Genomic DNA, 26,786 nt, shown 5'->3' with positions numbered 1-26,786 from the left:
CGACATAAGTATCAGTAATGGCGAGCGATTTCACGCTGGTCGACCCCAAGGGATGGGAGTATGATTTGCATTCGGTATGTCCTCCACTGGCTTTGAGTATCCTCACCGGAGTAACCGTTTCGTGGTTGTAGGTATACTCCGCGTACATGGGATATTTCCAGATCTACAATGTACCCTGGTACGTCGCCCACCTCTCTCCCGCTTCTCAATGTGTTTGACAAGGGAAGGGTAGGTACGAACGATCATGGGGACACCACTTCCAATCCTTCGAAGAGTTCCTCGCGTTCTCCTGGCCAGTCATCATCGTCACCGACGCATGGACAGGTCGCGCACACATCGTCACGCGGTTAAATTCCATTGGTGCTTTTCTCAAGATGATAAAAACAAGGTATTTTCCTTCCTCCACCCCTTCCCCTGCCTCTCCCTCCACCAAACTCACACGCTTGCTTCCTTCCAGATTCGGCGAAACCCTCCCACAAGCACCCAACATCCTCCAAGTCACCCCCTTCGAAAACACAAACCGGCACCTGCGCAACGTCTCCGACTATCCCTCCTACAAAAAGCTACACTCGACGCTCCCGGCTGCTGTGCTTGCCGCGTTGAAAACACGGGTACGCACGGGGGAACCCAAGGCTATTCAGGAGCTTTGGGATAGGCGGGACAAGACGTTTTTGGCGATTGATTTTGAGTGGAGTGAGAGGAATCAGAAGAGTTGTTTGGAGTGGGGGTATGCGGCTGTTAGGTGTGGGCATTTGGAGGCGTGCGTTTCTTTCTCTTTCTCTCTTTTTTTCAATGAGAATTGGGGAGCTGATTGGGGGTTGGATAGGGTTGGGCATTGGCCGCCGAATCCGGATACCAATTATCGGTGCGTTTGTGTTGTGTGTTTTCTTGGACGGAAAGATGCTGATGTGAAGTTTTTTGGACATTAGGAAAGGACATTATATCGTTGCTGAATACTTGGATAAAGTGACGAACAAACATTGTCCGAACCATCCATGGCAGGTCCGTTTTTCCTCTTTCCCTCCCTCCCATACCAAAACCTTCAACTAACCTCACTCTCTTCCCTGTCCATGCAGTACGCGGTACGCTTTCTCCCCTCTCTCACCCCTTCAAACTCATTAACTCATTGATACTTTTCTCAAGTTCGCGGAAAGTCAAGTTGCCTCAAAAGCCAAACTTCCGCAAATCATACAAGCCGTTATTAGCAGCCTTGCAAGCCCCGAATCGGAGATGACGCCTAATACGCTTGTGTTGGTCGCTCATGGGATTTCGGGGGATTTGAGGAGGTTGGAGGAGATGAAGATTAGTGAGTTGGATGGTGTTTTCTTTGTTTGATTCGTTTTCGTTTTCGTTTCGGTTTCGTTTTCTCCTTCCTGTCGCTTTCACTTTCACTTCTTTACATCCCCCTTCCTTTCCCCTCCCCCCTTCGTTCCCCCCCTCTCTTTTTTACTGTCTTTCTTTTCTCTTATTCCTCGTTTTCTCCATTTGCTTCGCTTTTTTATCCCCTCTTCCCCTTATTCCTTTGCTCTTCCCATTCTATTTTCCTTCTATCTTTCCTCTTTCACTAACACCAAACCGACGCCGAACCAACACTGATCCCTACCCCCCTAGAAATTCCAAACAACGTGCTCATAATTGACACATCCGTCTACGAACGCGTTCTCTACAAAATGGGACACAGAGGGCTCATGGCCGATCCTAAAACTGGGAAACCTCGGGATCAAGGGATGACGCTTTCGCTTGAGAATCTGCTAGTGTCGTTTACGATACCCACGCTGCGAGCTTCATCGCCCGCGCCTTCGTTGCCTTCCACGGGTACGGGCACGGAGGAACAAACACCACAGACGACGACGTCGACGCCTCCAGACGGTCCGCCTCAAATACAAACTCAACAAATGCAGCAAACACCGCAGCTGGCACAGCTCCCCATCGTCCTCCCTCAGTGTACTATGCACAACGCTGGGAATGATGCCATGCTTTGTCTTTTTGCGCTGCAAAAGTTGTTGGAACCTGCTGGGACGAGGGTGCCGAGTGTGAAGAAGGGGAGGGTTGGGAGGCCAGGTGCTGGTCAACAACAACAGCAGCAGCAGCAGCTAGGGAATACCCCGGGGATGTATGTTAATGGGATGGGTATGAACGGGATGGTTCCGATGAACGGGATGGTCGCGATGAATGGGATGAACGGCATGGCTATGAACGGTATGGGGATGGGAATGAACATGGGAATGGTCCCCATGCCTATGCTCAGCCCGACGCTGAGCCCCATGATGACTGGGAGCCCACTCATGCCTGTTGTTCCCATGTCTCCGGGTGGAAGCCACCACAAGCGGTCAGGCTCTGGGCCATATGATCTTGCGGGTGAGTTTGGGCAGATGGGGTTGGGTGCTGGGATGGGGATGACGAGGGCGTATACCACGGGCCAGTTCTTGACCGCTGGTGCGGCTGAGAACGGTGGGGAGAGGGAGAAGGAGAAAGGGGGAAGTTGGGGGAGGGCTGTGGGTGCTGGACGGGGAAGGAGGTGATGCGTTCGGTTGCCCCTCAAAGTTTCAGTTTCGAGCTTCTTTCGCTTTCGCTTCGAACATCCTTTCTTTCGCTTTCCTCTTTCAAGTTTTGGACTAATCATTGGTGGTATAATCCACCGCCCTCAGTTGGGCTTTTTACTCTTTCTTCCTCATTTGTCTTTCTGATGTATATTCCCCCACTCAGACCCCATATTCCCCAGACCGTTATTTGGACCCATCATCATCCATAATGCTCAGTAAAAACGAAAGTCAAGTAAAGTCGTCGATTTCTCGCAAGAAGGTCATGTGAAGTCACGTTGGTGAGTTCAAAGTCATGTGGCGCTCAAGAATGTATTCGCTATGTGTTCACGGCCTGACTGAAGTCGAGGGATAGTCAATTACATGCTTTGTTGTAGTCTAGTCCTCGTCAACCGAATCACTAGTATCCTCTGTTTGACCTTCGTCCTCTTCTCAACAAATGCAAGTCCCAATTTGTCGGAGTCCGTTGGAACTCCGACGACATCAGGTGATCATGTTACGAAAACTCCCTGTTCTTCCCAAGTTCTTTCCTTCCCACCACATCAACAAGAAGTCCAATCTATAAGTCGACAGACGGCCTCCTCACTCCTGCGAACAGCCTCCTCCCCCCTGCGAATGGCCTCCTCCCTCCCTCGACGAATGGCTTATTCTCTTGATGAACGGTCTTGCCATCAACGAACTGTCTTCTGAAGGGTATTTCCTGGATGAACTGTCTCCTCCCTCACTGGATAGAATCCCTTCAACAAACTGTCTCCTCCCTCGATGCCTGTCTCCTCTCTCGTTGGACTGTCTCCTCTCCCGTTGGACTGTCTCCTCCCTTGATGAATGGGGCTCCCCCCTACCTTGATGAATGGTCTCCTCGGCCTCCCCGGGCCAACTTCACGTTCTCCTCCCTTCTTCAACAAACGGCCCCCTCTCGACGCTCGAGGTTTACAATTAGGAGATGAGAGCTTGGACTTCAAGTGGTTGATTGAGCTATATACAGTATAGTCAGTATATTTGGGGAAATGATGATTTTACATTTACATGACCCGACATGGTGCTGAGATGAGAAATACATGACTAACATACATCAATCAAATGACCTGAGCATGACCGGAATGAGACTATCATACGACGGCAGCGTAACTGTGTTCCGACTTTCATTTGACTATGAAAGGACTAGGAGGAGAGAACTACATGACTACCGAATGACTGTATATATTTGGCATCACGAGAGGAGACCACACGACTTTACACGACTTGGTGAAGTCAACTCGAAGTCAAAATTTTGTAAAAAAGACTGCTTTTAGTCATGTCGTGCAATTTTGTGTAGTAGCGTGACTACCATACGACCGAGACATGACGAATCGTTTTTACTGAGCATAATGCATGCAGCTGCCAGCATACCCACCCACCAATCCATCTGATATGTCTCATGTATTTCTTTTACAAGATATCCACTGCACTCAATAATAATATTACAATGCTTTGATCGGCTGAGGCATTTGGCGAATAAAGTGCCTATAATTCGAGAAAATGGCACATCAGCTCAAATAACGAAACTCAACGCCGTAACATACTGGTACTGTGAATTCAAATCGGAGTAATGCTACTAAATATTTTTGGCAATTACGTAGACGACCAGCTACTCACTCCCCAATCCACCATTCTGAATCGTCGTTCTTTCGCATTTCCCATTCATAGAGTATTCCGTCCAGTAAAACATACAGACTTTCTCCTCTGGGATCCAGAAACAACGCCGCTGATTCTTCTTGGCGCCTGCTGTAACTGTAGTCGATGGGTAAGACGAAAATTTCCGTCGTCACGGTTGCAAATGACGTCGCATCGATGACGTGAATAATTTTATGGAGAAGTGCGTTCTGAAAGTCAGTATTCAAATATTCAAGAGGCACAAAGACTAGAGTGCAAAGTTAACTTACCTCCATGAACACCAAAACCTCTCTTCCTAAGATTCCTTTGCTAAATTTGAGAAAGGTTATGGGTTCATTCACAAATCTCTGCTTTTCCACTGCCAACACCAGTAAGGGAATTTGACTTCGAACATCATAAACGGACATGACGCCGTCAGATGTAGCCATAGCAAATTTAGACCCATCAGCGGAAAATTCAAGGACTACTACGGGCGGCCCCATCGGCGGAAGTTGACCATAGGCGTTGGCGAGTTTGGGAATCGACACATTAGTAACAAAAGAGAAGTCCTTATTGTTCGCATCACCAGAGTCGGAGTAGAAGATGTTAATCTTTTCGGCACCCAACTGGCCCGCGACGCTGAGAAGAATATTCCTGTCGGGTGATTGTGTAACGAACATGGCTGAAGATGTTAGAGCAGGTCGGTATTTTATGAAAAAATATGAAACGAACCACCATCAGCATAATTCATTCGCCCAACCTCAATTAGAGGATAGTCTCCCTCAATATCTATGTCAAACAACTCCATATGGTCTCTAGAACTCAGTCCAAATGTGATTCCCAAAGTGTTTGTGTTCGACTTCATCCAGTGCAATCCCGGGATACTTGAATGGCCGTCGCCGTGGTAAGTCCACAAAGCGGGACCAAAACGGTAGGAGCAGATTTCATGAATTGAGAGATGCAGACAGTACTGAGCTTTAAAATCCCCGGTTATGCCAGAGAAAGAGTTCCTGGCAAAGAGGAGCATCCGATTGCCGTTGATTGGAATGAACTCGAAATACCGCGACCCCCGGACGCCCAGTGACAATACAGCATCGCTGAGATGCTCAGTGTCATTGACAGTGGTCAAATCCTGAAAAGATGTCGCTTTAAATTGGTTTCTCGCGACGATTCGTGGCTAGAATGTGGGTCAGTAATCGGTTATGGCATTTTGTGGTGAATGAACCTCGCGTTTACTAGAAGAACGTATATTGTGCTCAAAGATGGTGTTCTTCCGACAATAATAAATGATGCCCTTCCGAAGGGGACAATGAGGGTTAAGATGCATTAGCTCCTCGAGTGGACAGCTAACACAAGAATAGTACTCAGTGGATCGTTTCCTAAAGTTGGCATGGAAGGTTCTTACCGTTTATCAAAGATAAAGGTCGTTCGGGGGTCCCTTGATTTGAGTAATGCGGAATCGAGCTTATCCATCGATAATTGTTGAGAGTGTGGAAGCAGCAACCTGTGACAAGCGCTCGACGATTCGTGTCAGCAACCCGACGGCCCGTAGATCGCGTGGTGTCCATTATTAGGCCAGTTAGACGTAGGTAACGGAGGTACAAGTGCCAGTGCTCTCGGAGCGAAGACAGAATTTCGTCATTCTTCGGTCCGAGTCACTTGCAATCCAATCTCCCACTGTCTCTGCAGCATAGCGATCCACCGGTGTCTGCAACTTCACAGGCTCATAAACTAGCACATCAAGAAACTAAAGTCCTTCCGTTTCCGTTGCGTTCTGAAGTGATTCGGAAGGCAGGAGTCCTATGGCAGCCGTTTGCATAAGTCATTGAACCTGGGTGAGGGCAGGGTGAGGGTGAAAAGGGCTTGTGGTCCATCGTGGTTAACATGAACAACTTCACCTTGTATCAGAGCGTGAAAACGATCGAACAAATCCGTATTGTAAGCCCACTATATTCAACTACTCCATGGGCTTAGATCTATGTTGTTTCTATGTTCTTTACATCACGATAGATAACGCTAGTTTTTCAACAGCTAGGCTTGACGTATCCTCATTTGGCACCATAGACGTCGGTGCGCAAGAATGAAGGATACTACGTTGACTATCCCCCCACTTGTAACATTCATAACAGCGGACCTCAATCCTATGGACACCATAAGGGTTAATGTGACGTGGCTTCAGGTTCCAGCGCAGGTACAGAACGCAAAATAGTCTCCACATGCGCGTAATCCGTCTTTGCCATTGGCACCCCAATGTCGTGCCTACATCGTCAAAAGGGGAGGTAGAAGCCTACATCTCAGCCCAAACGTCACCGAAAGCAAGGAACACCCACCAACGGCGTAAATGGCGACGTATACCCTTCATATTGTGCAGGTGCGAAACACAGTATGTACACCTATACTCTGCGGAAGGATCTTGTGGGAAGCCGGCTTGTCGGCGTGGGGTGCGATCGGTTCTTGTTATGAGGTAGAAGAAATCGTCGTTTTCAACTGGGGTAGAGATGTTGTGTCTTCATTTATTGGTTGTTAGCTTCGAGAAAACGAATGAGGTGGAAGTTTACGTACTTGACCTTAACGTGTCTTATGGCTTCCGTTCTTGGTACCATATTCTTGAAGTGCTCAGGGCAATGGACGCACGACCAAGAAGACTCGGTGGTATAGGGATCGTACTCCTCTCGACGTTTAACGTCGTACTCGGCCTCTATTGTGAGAAGACTCCACGTCGGGGATGTATGTGTTCCTTGTCCGTCGTGCGGCATCTTGATGTAGTGTAGAACCTAAACAGGTCAGATTATACATTGTTCAAGAAAAGAGAGCAACTTGGAACGCACAGCATCTCGCCAGTTATACGCATGCCTTCCCTTAAATCCAGTATACGTAGCAATAGGACAGGAAGTGCATATATACCTATAATCCAATCGATCCATATCAGCTGCAGTCGTCGTCCTCGGATCCAAACACGCAAGGTTCACAAGAACCGTAGCAGCATCGTGCCCCCGCTGACTGAAATGTAACCTCTTCTCCCAGTAGGTCTCCAGAGAGGTGCAACGCAGATGAGGACCGGCTGCCTCCCAGCCTATGAGGCATAGCCCCGCCTTACGTTGGGGGCTCACGTTGGAGCCGAGGCAGCAAAACACGGAGGTGGCGAGTTGGAGAGCCTCGAAATTGTCCTCCATTTCCTGTGATGGGCCAGAACGCTCCGAGCTGGGGCCAGCGTGCTGTGAAGTGGTGGTGCCACCGCTACCGCGCCCAGGTAAAAGCGACACGAGCTGCCTCTTCTTCGTCAATGTCCAATCCCGGATTTCCTTCGGTAAACACCACAGCGCTTCCTCGCAAGATGCCCTATCCAATTCATCGCTATGTGGTGCGTTGATCAAGTCCTCGAAGGGCTTGAATTGATAGACGGCATAGTGCGGAGGAAGGTATGCCCACGTCAACGGCGGCACTGACTTCTTGTATTCCCTATACAGCTCGTGGACAAACTCTTTCCGTTTATTGATGAGGATCCCGCGTTCCCGCGCCCAACGTTCTTCTTGAACTCTGATGACCGTAGGCTCAAAATACGTTTTGAGAGCTTCCCATTCTGTTTGCTAGTTGAGAAAAGGGCGATGGTTGTCGACTGGAACAGGGCTCACGTTTATTGGACAACCTCGGCCTATTGAGACTGTCGACATGAGGTGCAATTTCCGAAGTCGCGTTCCTAACGTCCTCGGGATGATATCCTAGTCGCTTGAAACGGCTCTGTACTCTGAAGACATGGTTCAAGCAGAAAAGGAAGATACAGTTGGAAAATACCTCTTGATGATGTTTGATTGTCTCCTTTCCAAATCACCGACGTAGCATTCCGTCAACTCTTCGGCCCAGCGTAGACAAGTCGCGGCATGCTGATGAATGACATCAGAACCAGAAGCATGGGAAGCATCAAAGGAAAATACCTCATTAATTGGATCCACTGAGGCTTTACGCTTTGCTTTGTAGGCATCAAACGCTTCCTTGGCTCCTGGTTCTTCCCTCGTAATCGCGTCCTCGTAGCCAGTAATGGTCCCATGGACAGCTTTCAGTTCTGCCTCACTGTATAGACACCACTCATCGATTGTATTTACGAGATCTCCCTCTTCTGACAAGTCTAGAAGGCCGTTGTGTCAGCTCAGATCATGCAGAAAACAAAACAAAGGCGCACGCAACAACTGACTCTTCCTTACTAAATTATACGCAATTGAATGCCCATCGATCGCCTGCAATTCATCCACGAGGCTAGAGATAAATTAAGCCAAAAACGTTATACGATGCATGGAACAATGTACCGATCGTTCACAAACATGCAGTCATTACATTGGAATCGGCGGAAAGGTATATTTGGAGGGGCACCCCCCTCTCCGCAATCCTGGACAGTATGTCAATTCCACCAAAGAGACAGCCGAAGCGTACTTGCCTGACAAACAAGCCTTCCGAATAACATCCCAGCCCACTCCAACCAAGACATCTTTGTTGGAAAATCCGGCGTCACTGGCGGACATTTTGGAAGGGTTGGATCGTTTTCAAAGGCGAGGTTCCACGCAGAGCTCGAATTTGGATGGCTGAGAAGTGCTTGGAAAGCCCGATTGGTTTGGCTGATGTGGTGGAGATCAATGGGGTGCAGGTGTTCAAAAATCTAAATCGCCACTGGCTCATTAGAAGAGCCCTCGGTCGAATTGGAAGACAAACCTCATAGAGGATGTCGACGTGCATGGAGCTTATCGGCTCTAGGTATCCATCAGGTGGCCGAAAAGCACCTTTCGGGATTGAACGTCTCCATCGACGCAAGACGTAGGTAGCCAAATGGTTAGCTAGAGAATCACTATCAGTGAGATGAACGATCCGGACACAATGCAAGTCATGGCCAACGTACTCGTGTCATGTCGATCCACCGCCCGTACCACAAGGTCATAGATAAGTTCACTCGGCAGTAGACAATCCTCCGCCTCCATCGTGTTCTGAGGTGATTTGACCGTCGCGTAGCGTGCCTGTGGTCGAGAGCGGAAATGGTACTTTGCGGGCGCTATTCACGGCATTCGGGTCGGAGTTTTTAATCATGGCAACATTGACATCTCCTTGTCAACATCTTGTCAGTGAGCCCTCCCGGCAAAAAGTTCTTGAAAAGGCAGCGTTATTGGCATTGACAAGGGCGAGCGTGGACGAGTGAAGCGTGAGTTGACTGTGACGAAAAACTATACTTGTATAAATAAACGTCAATGCCCAACCATCCTTCACTAAGCACTCAGAGTCCTCTGTTAAGAGTGTATGAAAAGAAAAGGCTTAGTTCTCATACAACCCGTAGTACTTAATCATTATTTTTTCGTGGTAGAAAATAAGACACTCTGATTTTGAACTCTTATGTTTACACGTCCTTCAGCCTCCTACCCATTCGTTGCGCCGTGGTTGAGTCATCTGAGGTGTGGGCGCGGTGTCTTATCCTAGTGATTTAGGTAGATTAGTAATACTGATAAGAATGATCCGACATAACACCGACAACTTTAATCTGCTCAACCACTGTGCAACGCCTGGCACAAAACATCTGTAAACAAATGGTGCCACAGCGCGGAGTCTCAAAACACGTCGCGTTCAACTTATGTCAGCACGCTTGGGCAGTGCGCTATCCAAGCGCTTACTCACCACCACCACAAAGCTCCCTCGTGAACACTCCAAGCATACCTAATAAATTTCATTTGACAATTTGAAAAACTCTGCAGGTTGAAATATTTTGGGTCGATGAAGAACTTCGTGCATATACTTGAAATTGGATGGGTGGCAAATGGGTGGCCAGATGTATTTGTGAATCTTGTCTGCAGTCAGCTCTTAGTAAAATAAATTCTTTCAAGTCAGTATAAAGAAACATGACCCCAGAAGTTGAGTTTATTGTCTTTCCTGCTACATAAATTGTCTTGAGTCATCAAGTCAGTTTTAGATGTACTACAATGATATGGACATCGGTTAAAATTCAAAGTAAAAACTTCTTATTCACAATATAATTTATTATCTATGTTAGAAGTGTTTTCGAGGGCATTTTGTGGTGGTGGTGAGTATAGCGCTTGGATACTACGCGCTGCCCAAGCGTGCTGACATAAGTTGAGCGCGACGTGTTTTGAGACTCCGCGCTGTGGCACCATTTGTTTACAAATGTTTTGTGCCAGGCGTTGCACTGTGGTTGAGCAGATTAAAGTTGTCGGTAAATTCTCGGATCATTGTAATCAACATTATTAATCTACCAAATCTAGGATAAGACACCGCGCCCACTCTCAGATATCTCAACCACGGCGCAACGAATGGGTAGGAGGCTGCACGTCCTTGTCGATTAGTGGTTAAATCATCTCGTTGTGGTGGCAGAAACAAATATTACTCCGAGAAGCCGGAAGTTCGAATCCTCCCTGGGACACTACTCTTTTGAAATCCACCCCAATCGCGCAATCCCCCCGTATGCGTTGTAGGGTTCCACATTCCCCATCGTGCATGTAAATGTAGTTGGTACAGTCTATGCCTGTCATCGCAACGCGAGCGCCTCAGCGCTCAGCCGATACCTTTCCGCATGTAACTCTGACAAGAATGATGTGACTTCGTCTCTCCTATAGAAATTTATGTAAACGCCTCAGGCAAAGAGAAATCCCGCGAGTGCTAATAGTCCTGGCGGGAGGGACCCACAATCTCCGCAGATGGTCAGCTGTAGAATAAAATCGGGGCTTTGTGGTCAACAAAAAAAATCAAGGGATGAAAATTCAACGGAACGGTACCGTTAGCGACGCAATTGAGCTGTAAGTCGGACTTACACTACGTGCAAGTGATTCAAGAGCTACTACAGGACGTCTTTGCTCCTGCCGGTGAGCCGTACATCGTCATTTTTAGAGGATCTCTGCGATGAGCCAGACTTGCTCCAAGTCCGTGATTTAGGCCATGCTCTCAATGATTCCGCTGTTTGTAGGAGACTGCCTATGTAAACGCGTTGCGTTGCCCTGTGTACTACCATCTGTGAGTTAACGAAAAGATAAAGAAAGTAAGAAAGCAAGAAAACGAACCTTTACAACCTTCAGGTTCGTTTTGGTCCCTTAAGTACATCGGTGCACATCTTGGCAAGCCTCTTCTCCGAGTGGTCTTCTATCTGAGTCAGCATCCTCTGCCCCAGCCTTCCCCTCCGCAGTGATCTCCCACGTTACACTCTCCATCCCCTTCGCAAACTCCTACGACCAGCAGGGAATGAATATGACCACGGGTACGGGCCAGATTTGTACCGCGCCTTGTAAGCTTTGTCACAATACAAAATACAGGTATCGAGACACTGTGCAGGAAGGCGGTAAACGAGCTCAAGAGAGAATCCGAATCTTCGGTGATCTGACTGCCTGAGTTAGACCAACACTGGAAGAACAGACACACAAACAGGCACACCAAAAACGCACCTTAACCAGCCATAAGTATGTGACATAGACAAGATAAAAAAGCTGAGGCTGGAGGCGTAACGCATCGTTCCGTGCACGACGTAGAGTCGAGGAAAATTTGTTTGTGCTTGTCTTTCGTGGAAACTTGTTTGCACTAAGTACCAGCTTGTGCTCATTCTCCCAAGATCAAGCAAACCGAAAGTCCAACGAAAGTCTTCTCAAGTTCATGATATCAACTACATTTCTATCGCTACCTTTGTGTTTTGGCATAGGCTGCTACCTATTCCTCGAGGAGTCAACGCCTCACCTCCAGTGGCCAACCAGTGGCATGCGCCAACGGCCCTTTGCAGTTTGACACCAGTCTCTTCACATCTATCAACTCCGGCTCGTCCCTGATCGTGCAATTAATTGAGTGACATTGCAGAGCAGGTATGTTTCATGAGACTGGCAGTGCACTCTAAGCGCTATCAGGCGCTTAGGGATTACTAGGGTCATTTAAAAGAATAAGCCACACGTTGAACGGGGTCAGAACCCAGAATGAATGATACACACAGCCTACAGTCTCGTGTCAACACCAATTATCTCCCCCTTGTCGAGACGGATATCGAAAAAAGTGGTGACCCCTCTCCTAGTACGCAATCAACAAGACGGTGGGGTCTCTCAAAATTTCACTGTAATCCCGCCCTAACCATGTTCCAGCATCAAATTTAACAAGTACTTGCCCTTCGCCGTGCACTTCGCTCTCACAGCTCTCGTATCCGTAGCCTGTCTACGCTTTCTTGATGGCCGCGATTTCAACGTCAACTCCCGTCGACCTCAATACCAAGAAGTCGATGGTACCGTTTCCCAAATGACTTCCTACGCCCCTCTACAATCCGACATCGCAACCGCTGTCTCGCTGGCAGCTACGGTGACACGTGTTGCCGGTGGGTGGTGGGCGGCCGGCTACATCTGGCGCTGCATTTTTGTAGCCATGGAACGTGGGGGTATTTCGCCGAAAGGTCTATCTCAGGCCATCTCAAGTTGGCCGCCTTCGCCTCGCCACTTTACTCGAAAAAGCGACGTGGTCGTCATATACCTCACCCTTTTTGCCACATTTTCCATCGACTACTTCTCCGCAGCTTTAACTGGTTCGATTGTTTGGGAAACAGGGGATAGGTTGATACCTGGGACGGTTCCTCTCACTAATATCACGAGAGGAATCGGTGGAAAGGACATATCAGGGTATTTCTTATACACCTTCAGCCAGGATTGGGTCATGGCAGCAGGTACTGCTTCTGCCAACGTTGCCTGGGGAGCACTCCAATCAAACACAAACTCGGATATGACAGAGCCCGCCACGCGTTACCGGCGTGTAATGAAAGGAGCGCAATACCTCTCTACTAATTCTACCTTGGCCAATGTCACAATGCCGTACTTTGCCCTGGACGCTTTCGAGTGGGTTCCGGAGCCTCTCAAGGTCTTGACGAAACAGCAGATGCTCCTGTTCAGTGATTACAATCAATCCAGTCCATATTTCTCATTTCTGGGAATTGGTGGGCCGTTACCTGATCGCGCGCCGTGGGGACCACCACATACACCAGTCCTGGGAGAACCTCACACCGTATCAGAAACACGACTTCTCTCTTTCCGGGTAAGCCGAAATTACTCGGCCACACCAAAATCATGTTCACAGAATTATACGATCGATCCTGGGTCGCAAGTCAAGTTACTCAGCGTGTCGTTCCGTGCGCTTGATAATTACACGGACTGTTTCGCGATTGCAAATATAACATATCGCGCAGGTGCGACCATGTGCCATAACTGTAAACTCATTTCCCCGACTGTCCTGGAAGCGCAGCCCCCCTTTTCACTCATTGGGGATTCCTTGACTTCGATGGCACTGGGATTGGCACCAGCGCTTGGGACCAATCTCTTCTTTTCTAATTACTCTATTCCGTTGAACTACGGGACGCGCAAAAACCTGGCCATTGAAATGACTTCGCGGGGGTACCAAGCCGCCTGGGCAGCATTTGCAGACGTGTATGCACCGGAGTGGGATAATACGACTGTTAAGATCGCCTTGCCCACATTGCGCGCCACGATTATTCGTTGGAGAGTAGACCTCTGGGTGTTGCTGCACCTTTGTGTGTTGGCGCTAGGCATTTTTTTCTTATCCTTTCAAAGCCGTTGTGATCACCCGTGGGTCGATGATACAACTATGGCCATTTTTTGGCTAGACACAAGGGCAGTTTTTACCAAGTCAGATGGTCGCCTCGTCTCGGACCCATGGCAGCCCGGAACAGAGATTCGCGACGATGGAATGCTTATACTGGAGCTTGACGAAGCTGGTCAACGCTCTGTGCAGGTTAAGAGGGAAAGTGGTTTATTACGGCACAAATTTGATTCGCTACCTGTGCAGCATAGGACGCCATGGACCCCTTGATGGACGAGATAACGGGAGGAACGGGGTTGACAGTGAGATCCTAGTCTGGATTAGGGACTTGTTGCTCAGCGAGAGTCATGCCAGGGAAGAGAACGTAACTCGGTCAAGTACCTATTGTAATGCTCGAATCAAGTATTGAAAAGTAAAAAGTCAGCGGTGACGTGGTAAGAGATGACCGGGGCCCTGTGGACACACAAGTACTTAAAATGAGATCGGCGACGTCCCCACGAAGACCACTGTAAAAAATCTATGGCCACGTAGTTTCAATTTCGAAGAAACTCGCGCCACATTCCGTCCACCAGAACGAAAATTCTGCAGAATAAATCAATGAAATACGATACTGTGATATATAAATGCAATACTTCAATTTCGTATGTTCCTCATACAAAGCCTTGTTTAGATTGTTTTCACAGAACTTGAATGCTGAAAGAATGATTCATAGTCAGTTTGCAGCATTCATGATTCATAACTTACTTACCAAATACAAACACAGCGGGTGCAGTCATCCATGAGACGGTAGAAAGCAGTTACGGCGACGCACAGAAGCTGGGTGATGAGTACGTACTGGCGCAATATCTTCCGATACTGCCCCCTCGCCTTAATCCGGCTGCAGCCATCGCTCCGGCCAATGGTAGTAATACGCAATGACGGTCATAGCCATTAAACGAGAAAGTACAACCTTCATTACAGTATTCACACAAAAGCAGGTAGCCGAAGAGCAAATTGAATCCTTAGCGAGAAATTTTCTGTGGTTGTAATGTCAGAAGTGCACGAGGGGAGAGAGATACACTTACAATTGGGGTTAAGATCAGCTGCCATCTTCTTAATTTCGGTAACAATTTCCATAAACCTCGCCTCTCCTTCTGATTCCATGACATCATAGTTCCATCTCTCCTGGGGCGCGGTGTCGGTGAGGATGAGAGGATGTGGAGGAATACGGTACGGGGTCAGCGACCGGGTTTCAGACGTGTATTCATAGACGGAGAACCGAGTACCGAAGGCGCTGATGCCGTACAATGTCGGAATCGCAACATTTCCTGTAAAATCCAGAAACCTGTCGCGTATTTGTTCATCTGCCTCTTTGCGTAAGGACGCGCGATCAAATGCTTGGTAGGTCTTGATTTCAACGAAGAGAATGGGCACTTTTCGCTTCATAACAATGTAAATCACACTAGAATCAATGGAACCAGTAATGCGCTTATTCTTAGGAGAAACCTGGTAGTTGTCGTGGGGAGGGAAAACTGTTGTGAGGAGGGTGTTGAACGGCCCGTAATACTCGCTCTCGTCAGTGGTGAACTGATTGACGAGTTTGAATTGTCGAACAACGAACTCGGGCCAAGGCATTTCTTGAACCAGTCATTAGTGAAGTAAGGAGTTTAGATATGCCAAAATCGTTTACCTTTTCAGAGTGTAGCGGGGAAGGAACTTTCAAGACGTGCGCGTGAGGACCGATAAGATAAAATCATTTCCCACGACTACAATTAGTACAAACGATCTTATCAAGATCAAAACGTCATGAAGACTGTCATGTGCACAAGCATATGAGGATTAGCTGGAAAAAAACGCCGGTCACTATTGGTTGAGAAGACGGAAGGCCAAGTTTACCCGTCCGCTCCGACATAACCCACTTTCACTTATATCGATCAATCGTGGAATTTACGCTCTCCCGTCATCTGCATAGTTGTAATGGCCACCAATATTACCTTACACCCAGGTATACTCGCTCTTCTCTAGTCACCTCTCTTCTCATTTTGTTGGGTTGGAAGGCTCCGTGACAAACTTGGAGCGGACGCAATTACTTGGCCAGACAGGCGTTACTGTGTGGCTTACGGGGCTAAGCGGCAGCGGAAAAGTAAGGTCTTTTTTAAAAAAAATCCATCATGGCTCAGATTTTCTCATTCTTTCGCAGTCAACCATTGCCTGTGCCCTTGAACAGCATCTACTGAACCTGCACAAGTTTACCTACCGTCTCGACGGTGACAATGTCAGATTTGGTCTTAATAAAGACCTTGGCTTCGACGAAAAGTCCAGAAATGAAAATATACGACGGATAGGCGAGGTAAGTAAGACGTCCCTACTGGCCTATTGGCTGCTGACATCTGTCCTGGCAGGTGTCCAAATTATTTGCGGACGCAGGATGCGTATCCATCACCGCCTTCATATCTCCTTATCTGGCAGACAGGGCGATAGCCAGGGAACTACATCAGAAGGCCTCCTTGCCATTTGTCGAGGTATACGTCGATGCCCCACTGGAGGTAGTTGAAAAACGGGATCCCAAAGGATTGTACAAAAAAGCAAGGGCTGGAGAAATCGAAGGTTAGATTGTCGGTTATGTTGTGGACTGAAAAACTTACGAACCAAAAGAATTTACTGGAATATCCGCACCATATGAGGCCCCAGAAGCTCCAGAAATTCATATCAAGACCCATGAAACTGAGGTCCTCGACGCGGTTCGCATTATTGCCGATTATCTTGCTTCCAAGGGATACCTTTCGACGTGATTACTTTCTGATCACGCCTGGAGCGACACTACATGTATACCTTTACCAGACATCTGTTGGACATAGATTGCTATGTTTTCTGGCCATTGCGTTTTCTCAAATATCCCTTGCCGTGAGATCCTGACGAAAACATGTACGTTGAGGTTGATTGACGCGTAGTATGCGGGCTGTTTTCACTTACCTGCTAGTTGTGGTATCGCAGGTTCTGTTGGTTACCACGAACGGAGCCTCCCCGTGGATCGCGTCCCGCCAAACTGAGGCTTCAGAATGGTCCAATGTATAGCTCGAGTAGCTGGTGGCGATTGAAGTCAGCCGGTGAAGATGGCGGTGGTAAGCGTGCAAGAGGCACTTAAATTGTCGGCGCGAATTGCTCACGAGGCGGTTGGATTTGAGTGATGTTAACGTTACAATGCTCTGTTTGCAAGAGGAATCGTTCCGACCACTGCCTGGATGACCCTATCCCATAGACTAGTACGTCTCCATTGGTAATACGGTCAGATTGCCCCATTCTGGGCTGGTTCTACGTTTGATTCTAGAATCAGCTCCCAACGCAGCTCAGCAGAAGCTCAGCAAGGAAATATGCCGTTTGCGAAGACTCGCAAGGACTGCGAACCAGTTCATAGAACAAAAAACATAGAAACCCTGCAGGTTTACTGTATCGATCGATACCTTAGGTATCTATCGCCTGCGACCGGCCGAGGGACATACGCTTTCATTATAAGTATGCTTGTTTTCCCCAGAGATAAACATACACTTTGATATGTTATCTGAACCATCATCACCGGGGAAATATACTCCGGAGAAACGAAAGAAAAGGAAGTCAAGTCTGATTGCGTGCGCCATAACATCAGGAGCTAGTTGCAAAAAATTAGTTTGAGGACCCATATATTAATAGGGGTTAGGTCTCCCGCGGCGCCCTGCGTTGAAGGGTTGCGGTTTCACACAATACGGGCTACGGGCTGCGTGGGCACTATTTCTATATTGGGGGTGCGGATTGAATGTCTAATTTAATGTGAGCGTCTCCGAGCTCACCGGGAAAGGGTCAATTTATCGTCCTGAATAACCCAAGAATTCGAACCTTAAAAGGAGCCAGTTTTAGGAATAGAGAAATAGTGACATTTGAGCAAGATATGTTTATAGTGAAAGGGCCTGTACACACCATCAAATCCGAGACTTTGGAGTGCAGGTCACAAATATGTTGTGAAGTTTACGGAAGCTTGCCCCCGGATCTTAGGTGCGAAATTGATTCCATGGGATACGATCAGCAAGCATTCAAGCCATAAAGCAGGACGGCCCTCGGAGTCCTGGAGTGTCGAGAAAGCTGCAGCAGCGTATCTGAGATCACAGAAGATAAATATACCATGAGCCGCAGAGCTGCGGCGAGATGAGCATGGCATTGGTGAGTTGAGTTGAAGTTCAGCTCATCTGGTGTATCTGAGATCATGTAGACTTATCTGCATACTTAGGAGTTGCGCAAGGAGGGTGAAAGAACGTGATGAGAGGTATGTACCTTAGAGACTCCAGAGTAGTTGACTTCAGTATGCGACGTGGCAAGCGCATCAGCTTCTGCCTCCTGATTCAAGACGTCCCAGGCGCGATTACAGAGCGGCGGAAATTTAGCATCATGGCCTGGCCTCCAACGAGCACGTACGGCCACAACTGCGAATCCCAGAATCGTATCAGGCTGGACTTGCTGGCAGGCGTGCGTTCCTCGCAACAAACCGACATGCGGAGAATTGTGCCCTGTCAAGTCTTTCGCTGAAAGTCCGATAGGTCGGGCACACCTGACGCCGTCGAATGCGCTTCGCATCAGCATCGGTGAATTATTCCGCTGCAAAAGTCGGCGAAGCGCTGCGCACGAGGAGATGGCCCAATTGGGTGGTGCAAGCAGTAATCAGATTATCAGAAGGCTAAGATACTTGGATGAACGATAGAATACAGCAGTTCGCTTGCTTATCAACTCAGTCCACTGTTACTCCACGCGTTCTCAAGTCGTTCTTGGCTTCGCCTATCTCCTATATTTAAGTGTAACGTCAGCGAAGGCATGGAGGACATTGTCAGGAGGAAAGAGTGAATGGGGAAAGGGACGCCGCAAAAAAATGTCGAGAGTAAGGGATAGAATAGAAGACTAGAGGAAAGCCAATGTACTTCAGAGAAGCCCGCAGATGGCCTAAGCAGTGGAACAAGCCGATAGAAGGATGATCTGGCTAGTTCCGACATTCACACCTGCCTATCAGGCGTGTATCGGGCGTATGTCTTGCAGCGGGAAGCCGAAAACAACGGCAAGTCGCGATATTCTTTGCTTCTCTAAAGAATAGGCAGCAGGCGACTTATCAACCGATTGCTTCTAACGCGCGGCATCGCACTTTTCAGGAGGAACGAAAAATCGTTTACAAGTAACCAACGGAAAGATAAACAAGGAAACGAAAAACCAGAGAAATCAAGAAGAATAAAACAAAAGCTCACCCGCAACAGCTCCGTATACGCTTCAGGGCAGTCTCTGAAGGTGAATAGCCCCCAGCCTAGTGACCAGAGAGAGTAAGACCCGAATGAAACCAACAGCCACCATGGGATCTAACGAACAAAAAAGTCGGCAACGAAAGAGCAGGCGAGTACATTTGTTTCAGACCAGAAGAAAAGAGTACGTGAGAGTGATTGGGGATTGAGATCAGTGAAATTACAAGGGGAGATAGTTGTAAGCGCTACTCACGACGGGCAGGATCTCATCCGCTATTCTCTCCTCCATGAATGGGACGCTGACGACTCGGAAGTATGCAAGGAGATAGAGAACCAAGCAAAACGTCGAGATCGCCGCTACACGGTGTGCACGAGCCATGCTGCTGTCGTTGACGTTGACGTCGTCGGTGGTGGTGGTGAGAGGTATGCAAACTTTGTTCAGGCAACGTGTCACGCTCACATCAAGAACCCAAACACTTAGATAAGATTAGATCTCCAAAACATGTAAAGGGGCCGGATAGGGCTACATTTCCAATGAGGAACCGGTAATGATACATATATATTTTGATATACTATACAGAAATTTCCGCTACGAAGGGTATCCAGCCCCCTCCATACATACACGTCGAATAACAAAGCAACTACTACTTTAAATGGGAGGATCGTAGAAAAATGGAGCGTGCGGCACATTGAATGAAGCTTTCATGGGCCTCACGATCGGACTCGAAGTAGTTGGGCGAGCTTTCCCGCTCTGAACAACGCCTGCGTATCGTCATTTCCTGCAGAATTTGAGTTCTACACTCTCCTGAAAAAACAAATTCAACATACCTCCTATGTGCTTGTGGGCTAAATTTGGGCGGGCACAGCGATAAGCACTCGCTTCTTCATCACTAAAAATGTGGATCACATACCGACGAACACATTGGGAACTGTTCGCTGCCCAGTTTTCTCCAATAAGTATGATTGAATCTCGGGCCCGTCCTTTCGCAGATTTAGCCTAGAGCGCCAATCGTAAATAAATCGGTCCTTGCAGGTTTTGGAGTGAGCAGTGCGTACTCAACAACCATAGGTTTGACTTTCGGGAATTCTTGATTGAAAAGGGCTTTCGTCTTTGAGCTGTGCGGGCAGCAGGTTTTTGAGAATATAACAACCTCGTTGACCGCGACGATGGACTACAATCCAGCCCAGTTAATTACTTCTTTTGCTGACCCGCAAGACAAGATATGGAGACCTACATCTACCAATTCCTGAACGTCCGAGCAGGAACCGCTGTCCCGGGAAGAATACCAGCGGGCAGAGGGTGAGAAGAGTCGAGATGGGACGGTGGTAGCGGCCAGGTAAGATAAGGTTGGCAATGGTAAGAGTCGGCACCGAGAGGACAAGATGGTCGTAGAAAGACGAGGAAACATGGCGGTATCTTCTGTCAGTGTGCAGTGAGTGATAGGGCTGCGTATTGTTCTTCCTGTTGGGCATGGCTTGTCTATTTGAATGAAAGCACAACCAATCATTTGCCCATAGTATTCTTTGCCAAGGCGGGTGCGGAAACAAGGAACGTACGGGAAACCGTCGTGAAGGGTCTCATGTTCAGAAGCTACTGTAGTGAAGCGGTTGGAGAATTCTATCAATCGAAGGGTCCACAAGATTGCATTTGGTCCCGTCTGTAAATGGGCAACCCCGAGAAGGTCGGCGCACGAGGTCAGCCGCGGTACATGGGTGAGGTTGGACTCTCACCTACCCTTCAATATCCGTCGGCTCAGTTGACCACCTTTCGCCTAATGTAGCGATTGTCATGGCAGAGTAGGAAGACAGGGCACATCGCCCGCAAGCCAGAATAACCCTGTATAGCAATTTATGACGAATTCCAGCCCAATAGGAAGGGTCTCCAGTGAAAAAATCTTCACCAGTTTGGACTTGCATGTGGGAGTTTCTCCGACCGCCAAGGAACAACATTTGCGCACCGAGGAGGATCAATAACGCCCGAGTCCTCGCGCTGCGCCCGCTGAACCTCGTGGTCCCCGCAATCCCCTTTTTATTGTTCGTTACGTGGCGTCGTGCACCTCATTGTCGGATTTCATCTTGACCGCCGACTTGTCATCACCTAGAAACATATCCTGGAGGGGAACAAGAGAAGGCTTCTTCCGGGAGTAGTTTTCTGGAGTAGCGACCCGCTGAATCCTAAAATTAGGCGCAATATGAATGGCCGCTTGCATTACTTAGGCTTCAATCAGAATGGCGGTCAAATTGATTTTGAAGTGCGGTTCCGAAGATATGGCGTCGGCGGTCAAGGCCACGTGATACGCCCAAAACCTTCTAGTATACCCCTCGTAAGAGGATGTCGCTCTTGCAAGACGAGGCATTGCTTGGTGGTTCCTTCGATTGAGATCTTCATTTCCAGGTTTCAATGGCGGGGGTATCTGACCCCCAACAACCCAGCGGGGAAATCGACGTTTGCAGAGCGGGGAAACCGACGTTCCCATTTGCCATAGGTCCTGATCTCTCCTCGCATAATTGCGATAATCGACCCTGATTTCCTCCCCCACATTCCTTTCCTAATCTGACATGGGGTGTTGGATTTCTATTGTTCAAGAGAATCACCGCGCGGAGAAAAGCTCTGCAGGAACGAAAAGAATCACCGCAAAAGCAGTAACCCCTTCAGCTTCTCCCGACGGAGCTCTTGGGCGGCTCGCCGTGAATCCGCCTTGCACTTGACCAACGTTACAAGAGCCCATGATGCAGGTATTCAACTTGACTTGAGACCCTTGCAAATATTAAGTAAACCTCTCCAGTGATAGATGAATATTATTACCGTGATACCAACGGATTTTATCAATCATTAAGTCACACGGTATAGTTTCCCGCAGCAAGAAGAGAATGCTGGAGGCTGGTGGAGACGGATGAATAGTTTCAGACTTGTCTCAAAAGCTCACCTTGACAAACTGAATTTCTCGACTGAATGTGAGGCGGAATTTGTGTCACCATAACACTTTCTTCCATCCAAACGCTCGGATTATGGGCTTGAAGAAACCGCTTGTGCATATGGTTAGCAAAGTTAGAACTGAGTCCTGTTTAAGAGACTGCTCAATATCCTTGGCTTAATGTTAGGGCTAGCAGCTACTCCCAGATGTTTCGCATCTGCGGACTGCAGAAAAGACAATGAAAGAATCATTTTCATACAATTTATATTTCACATGCAACTTTCCTTTCTATAACGTGATACGGTCTAACGGCACTTCCATTCCAAAGGGTATCGGTCATATGTCCGACTCCTTGAACGCGTCGAGTCACAAACGAGAAGGCACACTGGACGAGGGATGAGTTTGAAGTTATGACGTAACACCTAACAGGAGCATGAACCTCACGCTCGGAGTAGCTCCGCGAGCTTTCCCGCCTTGAAAGATGCCTGGGTATCATCACTCCCTGCATGACAATGTCAGTTGAATCCGAATCGGTGAGAACAACGACACACCTCCTATATGCTTGCTACCTATACAAGGAAAAGCACGCAATTAGAAGTCTTCTTTCGCCATTACCTGCGTCACGTACCAACAAATATATTGGGAACGGTCCGTTGCCCCGTCTTCTTGTACAGGTAGTCTTGGATATCAGAACCATCCGCTCTCTCGTCGAGTCTATCATGATTGTCGTGAGTTTCATGCGGCTGGGCCACAGGCGATTCTAACGCACTCAACGACCGTCGGCGTGATACCCGGGAACTCCTTGGCAAAAAGTGCCTTGGCATTGGCACAATAAGGGCAGTAACTCTTCGAAAATATGGCGACCTTGTTGCCTGAGACGGTAGACTACCATATTATCAGTAGGTGGTCCAACCAAAACCCAAACCACCAACACGTACATCTACAAATTCCTGAGCAGCCATGGTTCTACGTTGAAAGGCGGAGGGTTCAGAGGAGGAGGCGGTAGCTGTTGAGGAAAACAAGGCTGCTGAAGATGGCAAACGAGAGGTGATGGCGGTATAAAGACGAGGAAGCATATGAATGAGATTCGAATTTCGGAGCATTTGGTCAGCAAGTGATGAAAAATCATCAGAATCACGTGGGGTCACGAAATTCTTGTCAGCTTCACCCTTGCTTCACCCCAACTTCAGCCTATGATTCATCTTGACTAGGTGGGGGCGTTCGCATTTGATTTGACTTGAGCTTATTGAAGAGGCGTAGCACCTTATGCTATCACAGGTTTAAAAATACAAAATCGCCCAATAAAACCGGCGATAAATGGATAATGTGAACTCTTGAATTGCGCCATTGGGGAAACTTACTTCTCATCGTGAATGATTTGTGCTATCAGGTCCGAACTTTGAACCCCCTCGGATTTAGCTTACCTGTCAAGGGATTAGATCCAAGCTCACTTGGAAGCTAGTCGGCGAAAGTGTACGCCCATGCAAACTTGAAACTACGCCGCGATGATTTACCAACCCCCTCGTTACAAGTCCAAAATCTTGTAGTGGAAGGGCAGGCCAAGTGCTGGCAGAAGTGAAGTACAAACATATACGGTAAGCGGCTTTCATTGTACCGGCGCATATTCCATTTCGAGTGTCGCAGGTTGGCAATCATGGCTTCCCTTTCAGCATCACCACTCGGCAAAGTATCATGGCTGTTGTTGAGTCCCGGGTTCAAGGCGAGACCCATTCGTTGGTGTATGATATCGGAGGATCTCAATTCAGCTTTCAACCCCACCTAGCTGCGCTTACCATAAGGAATTCAAGTGTCAACGTTTTGTGAGCGCTGTCAAAATTGTCCCTTTGATTGAATGACCCACTCAAGATTCAGAATCCTTGATGTGCAAGTGGCGTGTGCCGCGCACTGAACTACTCCATCGGTTACCCTCTAGTACCACCAATCCACACTCACCCTTTTGGCCAATGATAGTGCTTGAACCTAATCTCGGAAAGCTTGGGTGCCCCGGAAAAACCTCGGCCAGACTCATAGACGACCGACCGTATTGGCTTGCTGCAGAATCCAGATTCGATCGAACTTGAACACTTGGACCTCAGGTTAGAAAGCGTGGTTTGGATGAAGACTCTCATTGGCTCCACAACCTCTCCAATCGCGGATAAATTAAGGATAGACCGGATCTCAAAAAAAACTTACGCACCTCGCTCAATATCTCAAGCTGTGATTTAATTCTATGGTTACACGTCCAGTTTTCTGTGTATAGTTGTGGGTCCATTTAAATTGTCTTCTCGCCAGCCTCTAGGGCTCACAGCAGTGTTATCACAAAAGCAACAAGCTCATGGGCTGTTTCGACCGTTTCGCGAGACGTTGACAAGCGAGATATATTACTGGCACTCACGTCGCGCTTGATGCCGGCATGTTTAAATTGATTCTGCTTAGGCAGGTACGCACGCCCACTCAAATTTTATACGTACAGACGTCATCCAGTATCCACCGGACCTTTGGTTCATCAAGGGTTTTTCCATGTTCAACCGTTCAAAATCAACTTTGAGTTCAAGTGTCAAAACAGGCGATCAATCCAATCAATAATCACTATGTAGCAGAACCTATCCAATGATAGATCTACACACATCACACAACCCTCATTATATTTAGTCGCTTTGCGCGCGCCCTCTCAAGGCTTCGGTTATGAACAATCAGGACCCCCGTTTTCTTATCAGACGTTTTGCCTAAATACGTCGTGAAGAGTTTGTGAGTCCTCACATTTGATCGAAGCGGTGTGTCCATTCATCTGACGTTCCCCAGGCGCGTCAGGGTCTACTTCCACTGCAGGCATATGAATCGGGATACTGTTCGGCGTCGTTCGTCATCCGAGCAGTAATCGTGTTGCCAAGAAACCAATATTCGTCCAAAGGATTGGCAGTATTATACGATACGACCAGCGCTTGGGCTTCCAACCATCCGTCCTAATGCGTTCTACGGTTGATCTCGGGGTTCTCTCATGTCAAGGCGCGGGTCGTGTATCCCGTAATATTGACATCATGCAAGTGCTTATTATTAGGGTGACTATCATACCAGGTGCGTTTTACTTATGGAGATGATCTACCGTCGAGAGCGGATTGACTAAATCTTAATCCAGCGTATGGATGCAAAAAAGTGCGGCTAGACCGGAGGCGCCCATCTTCTTCACTTGAGTTTTACCCATGTTAATCTAGTCGCTTACTCGCACTTTTCCCTGACGCTTCTTTGACAGGTTTTCGCAGCAAAGCCATTGATTCAATGACTTCTGACATCTTCACAGAGTCACTGCGTCCCACACCCTGGATCGCGACCTCCTTAACACCTACAAACTCCTGCCTGCAGGCAGGCTGGGAATATTAATGTTTGACTAAGCCTATATCCAAGGGAACGTGCTTGTCGAGCCAATTAGCCCCCTCAAGGGAATGCTGGCACGTTCTCGCCGTTTCCTGAGTAACTGTGTTTCGCTCGGCCTTAACGGTCTACCACTAACTTGCTGCCAGTAGGAGGTTGATTCGATGCGGAATATTCTGAGTGCGACTTAACAGAGCGTTCGTATGCGTCGCTCACCCCAAATCTTCAGGAGGTAAGTGGTTTCTCGAGCGTCTCTTCAAGTTGAACCCAGACTATGACAGCTGCTGAGCTCCAATCACCGAGGGTGAGTGGCTTGAACGTCAAATGGAGTTTATTCATTTAGGTTTGATTTTTTGAGACTGGGTGCAATTGACCTTATCTTTCCAGGTTTTGTTTGCGACTTAGGAGGAGCGCGTTAGTCCTTGTTGACATTCGTTGACCTGGAACGAGATGAACCAAACATTGTACCCTGCCCGACGAACACCGTCAGCAGCCACAGAAAACCGACGTAAGGCTTGTCCAATCAAGTTCTTAATTTACCCGAATTCACAATGATTAACGTAGGGGAGCGCATATCATGCCTGGACGCCTACCCTTGCTCGCCTGTCAAAACAAGAAGAACAACCTGCATCTAGAATTGTGTCGAAGGGAAACTCTCAAGGACTCTATTTTCCGTTTTCTTCGGCAATCGAAAGATCAACGAGCCGGCTTTTTATAACCCATTCCAGCAACACGAGCCGGCAAGTTGTAGTTTTGGATGACAAGCGCGCAGCGCGGCAGCCTAGTTTGGTATCCAAGTTTGCTGCAGTTGGCGCACTGCGCTTACTTATTATAGACCTTCTCCAGCCTCCTCCCCACTCAAAGATGGATCAAATATTCAGATGACCATTGAAAGCTCTACCCTTTCCTGCCAAACTCTTGGTCAATGCTTGGTCGACGCCTTCTGCGCTCAAGTTATCCATTCAGAGCAATGCGGACTTTCTCGGGGTCACGCATTTGAAGCATGGATTAACTCCACTTCTATATCTCACAGTGCACATCTCCAACCGATATGTCTAGATCTCAGAGATACTTGCAACAACTGGGTTACCAGTCTACGGATCTTCTATTTCTACGTTAAGCCTCGATCAACAACCTGATCATCTCAGTCCATTCGCAGTACAGCTTACTCTCGAGGTCATTCAATTCACTTGAGCACTGGGAACCAACTGTCTCTTCCCGCTGTGGCGGCGGGCCCATAGCAGTCTCCCTGTGTAGGATTCTTGGCTGTGTCGCAGGAAACTGGGCCGGTACAGATTCGTCTTATCATGCCAAACCCAGCTAGCTAAAGGAGTTGTAAAGACGACCCCCTTGGGCCTGGTCAGTCAGCAAAACGTTGCATCATCTGGTTTCTATGTCTGGGCAGCTAGGTGCTCCACTCTATCAATCTCCGCGGACCGCCATGGCAGAAGCATAATACAATCCTCTTATCAAGACACCGGTATGACTGATAGCTTAGCGCCATGATATTGTGTGCCTTGTCTATTTCAGCATTACCATTCTATTTC

At 48.0% G+C, this 26,786-nt stretch overlaps 9 protein-coding genes across 9 annotated transcripts; 3 read left to right on the top strand and 6 right to left on the bottom strand.

The window, feature by feature from the left end:
• Positions 1-17: 17 nt before the first annotated feature.
• LACBIDRAFT_312433 (uncharacterized protein) lies at positions 18-2,522 on the top strand (the record flags this gene model as incomplete). Its single annotated transcript, XM_001888179.1, has 8 exons — positions 18-74; positions 132-178; positions 233-760; positions 827-865; positions 930-1,002; positions 1,077-1,082; positions 1,144-1,306; positions 1,612-2,522. 8 exons carry the CDS (start codon positions 18-20, stop codon positions 2,520-2,522), a joined length of 1,824 nt encoding a protein of 607 aa, XP_001888214.1.
• Positions 2,523-4,171: 1,649 nt separating this feature from the next.
• On the bottom strand, positions 4,172-5,645 carry LACBIDRAFT_312432 (uncharacterized protein; the record flags this gene model as incomplete). Its single annotated transcript, XM_001888130.1, has 5 exons — positions 4,172-4,402; positions 4,463-4,854; positions 4,905-5,349; positions 5,398-5,518; positions 5,578-5,645. 5 exons carry the CDS (start codon positions 5,643-5,645, stop codon positions 4,172-4,174), a joined length of 1,257 nt encoding a protein of 418 aa, XP_001888165.1.
• Positions 5,646-6,168: 523 nt separating this feature from the next.
• Positions 6,169-9,136, bottom strand: LACBIDRAFT_312431 (uncharacterized protein; the record flags this gene model as incomplete). The annotated part of the gene is made up of 12 exons (XM_001888129.1): positions 6,169-6,431; positions 6,507-6,679; positions 6,735-6,946; positions 7,001-7,752; positions 7,805-7,917; positions 7,965-8,053; positions 8,105-8,295; positions 8,350-8,423; positions 8,474-8,553; positions 8,602-8,820; positions 8,874-8,995; positions 9,058-9,136. 12 exons carry the CDS (start codon positions 9,134-9,136, stop codon positions 6,169-6,171), a joined length of 2,367 nt encoding a protein of 788 aa, XP_001888164.1.
• A 2,167-nt stretch (positions 9,137-11,303) lies between these two features.
• On the bottom strand, positions 11,304-11,658 carry LACBIDRAFT_312430 (uncharacterized protein; the record flags this gene model as incomplete). Its single annotated transcript, XM_001888128.1, has 2 exons — positions 11,304-11,532; positions 11,594-11,658. The coding sequence occupies 2 exons, from the start codon at positions 11,656-11,658 to the stop codon at positions 11,304-11,306; spliced, it is 294 nt and encodes a 97-aa protein (XP_001888163.1).
• A 451-nt stretch (positions 11,659-12,109) lies between these two features.
• LACBIDRAFT_333509 (uncharacterized protein) lies at positions 12,110-13,997 on the top strand (the record flags this gene model as incomplete). The annotated part of the gene is made up of 5 exons (XM_001888178.1): positions 12,110-12,203; positions 12,337-12,498; positions 12,544-13,205; positions 13,248-13,698; positions 13,792-13,997. The coding sequence occupies 5 exons, from the start codon at positions 12,110-12,112 to the stop codon at positions 13,995-13,997; spliced, it is 1,575 nt and encodes a 524-aa protein (XP_001888213.1).
• Positions 13,998-14,524: 527 nt separating this feature from the next.
• Positions 14,525-15,341, bottom strand: LACBIDRAFT_312429 (uncharacterized protein; the record flags this gene model as incomplete). Its single annotated transcript, XM_001888127.1, has 2 exons — positions 14,525-14,676; positions 14,792-15,341. 2 exons carry the CDS (start codon positions 15,339-15,341, stop codon positions 14,525-14,527), a joined length of 702 nt encoding a protein of 233 aa, XP_001888162.1.
• Positions 15,342-15,683: 342 nt separating this feature from the next.
• On the top strand, positions 15,684-16,583 carry LACBIDRAFT_191920 (uncharacterized protein; the record flags this gene model as incomplete). Its single annotated transcript, XM_001888177.1, has 5 exons — positions 15,684-15,711; positions 15,764-15,849; positions 15,907-16,056; positions 16,109-16,313; positions 16,362-16,583. The coding sequence occupies 5 exons, from the start codon at positions 15,684-15,686 to the stop codon at positions 16,496-16,498; spliced, it is 606 nt and encodes a 201-aa protein (XP_001888212.1). The 3' UTR covers positions 16,499-16,583.
• A 1,779-nt stretch (positions 16,584-18,362) lies between these two features.
• On the bottom strand, positions 18,363-19,372 carry LACBIDRAFT_175162 (uncharacterized protein). The gene is made up of 3 exons (XM_001888126.1): positions 19,209-19,372; positions 18,965-19,072; positions 18,363-18,513 (listed from the first exon to the last, which is right to left on the bottom strand). The coding sequence occupies exons 1-3, from the start codon at positions 19,332-19,334 to the stop codon at positions 18,460-18,462; spliced, it is 288 nt and encodes a 95-aa protein (XP_001888161.1). The 5' UTR covers positions 19,335-19,372; the 3' UTR covers positions 18,363-18,459.
• A 294-nt stretch (positions 19,373-19,666) lies between these two features.
• On the bottom strand, positions 19,667-22,755 carry LbGrx1 (glutaredoxin; the record flags this gene model as incomplete). Its single annotated transcript, XM_001888125.1, has 4 exons — positions 19,667-19,734; positions 19,784-19,801; positions 19,867-19,952; positions 22,640-22,755. Coding segments are annotated over 4 exons (288 nt in total), but the record flags the coding sequence as incomplete, so codon positions are not given.
• Between the last annotated feature and the right edge of the window lie 4,031 nt (positions 22,756-26,786).

Source organism: Laccaria bicolor, genomic scaffold (assembly GCF_000143565.1).
Source record: "Laccaria bicolor S238N-H82 LACBIscaffold_52 genomic scaffold, whole genome shotgun sequence".
NCBI classification, from domain to species: domain Eukaryota; kingdom Fungi; phylum Basidiomycota; class Agaricomycetes; order Agaricales; family Hydnangiaceae; genus Laccaria; species Laccaria bicolor.
Note: the sequence above shows the minus strand (reverse complement) of the source record. Positions and strands in the feature narration are given on the sequence as shown.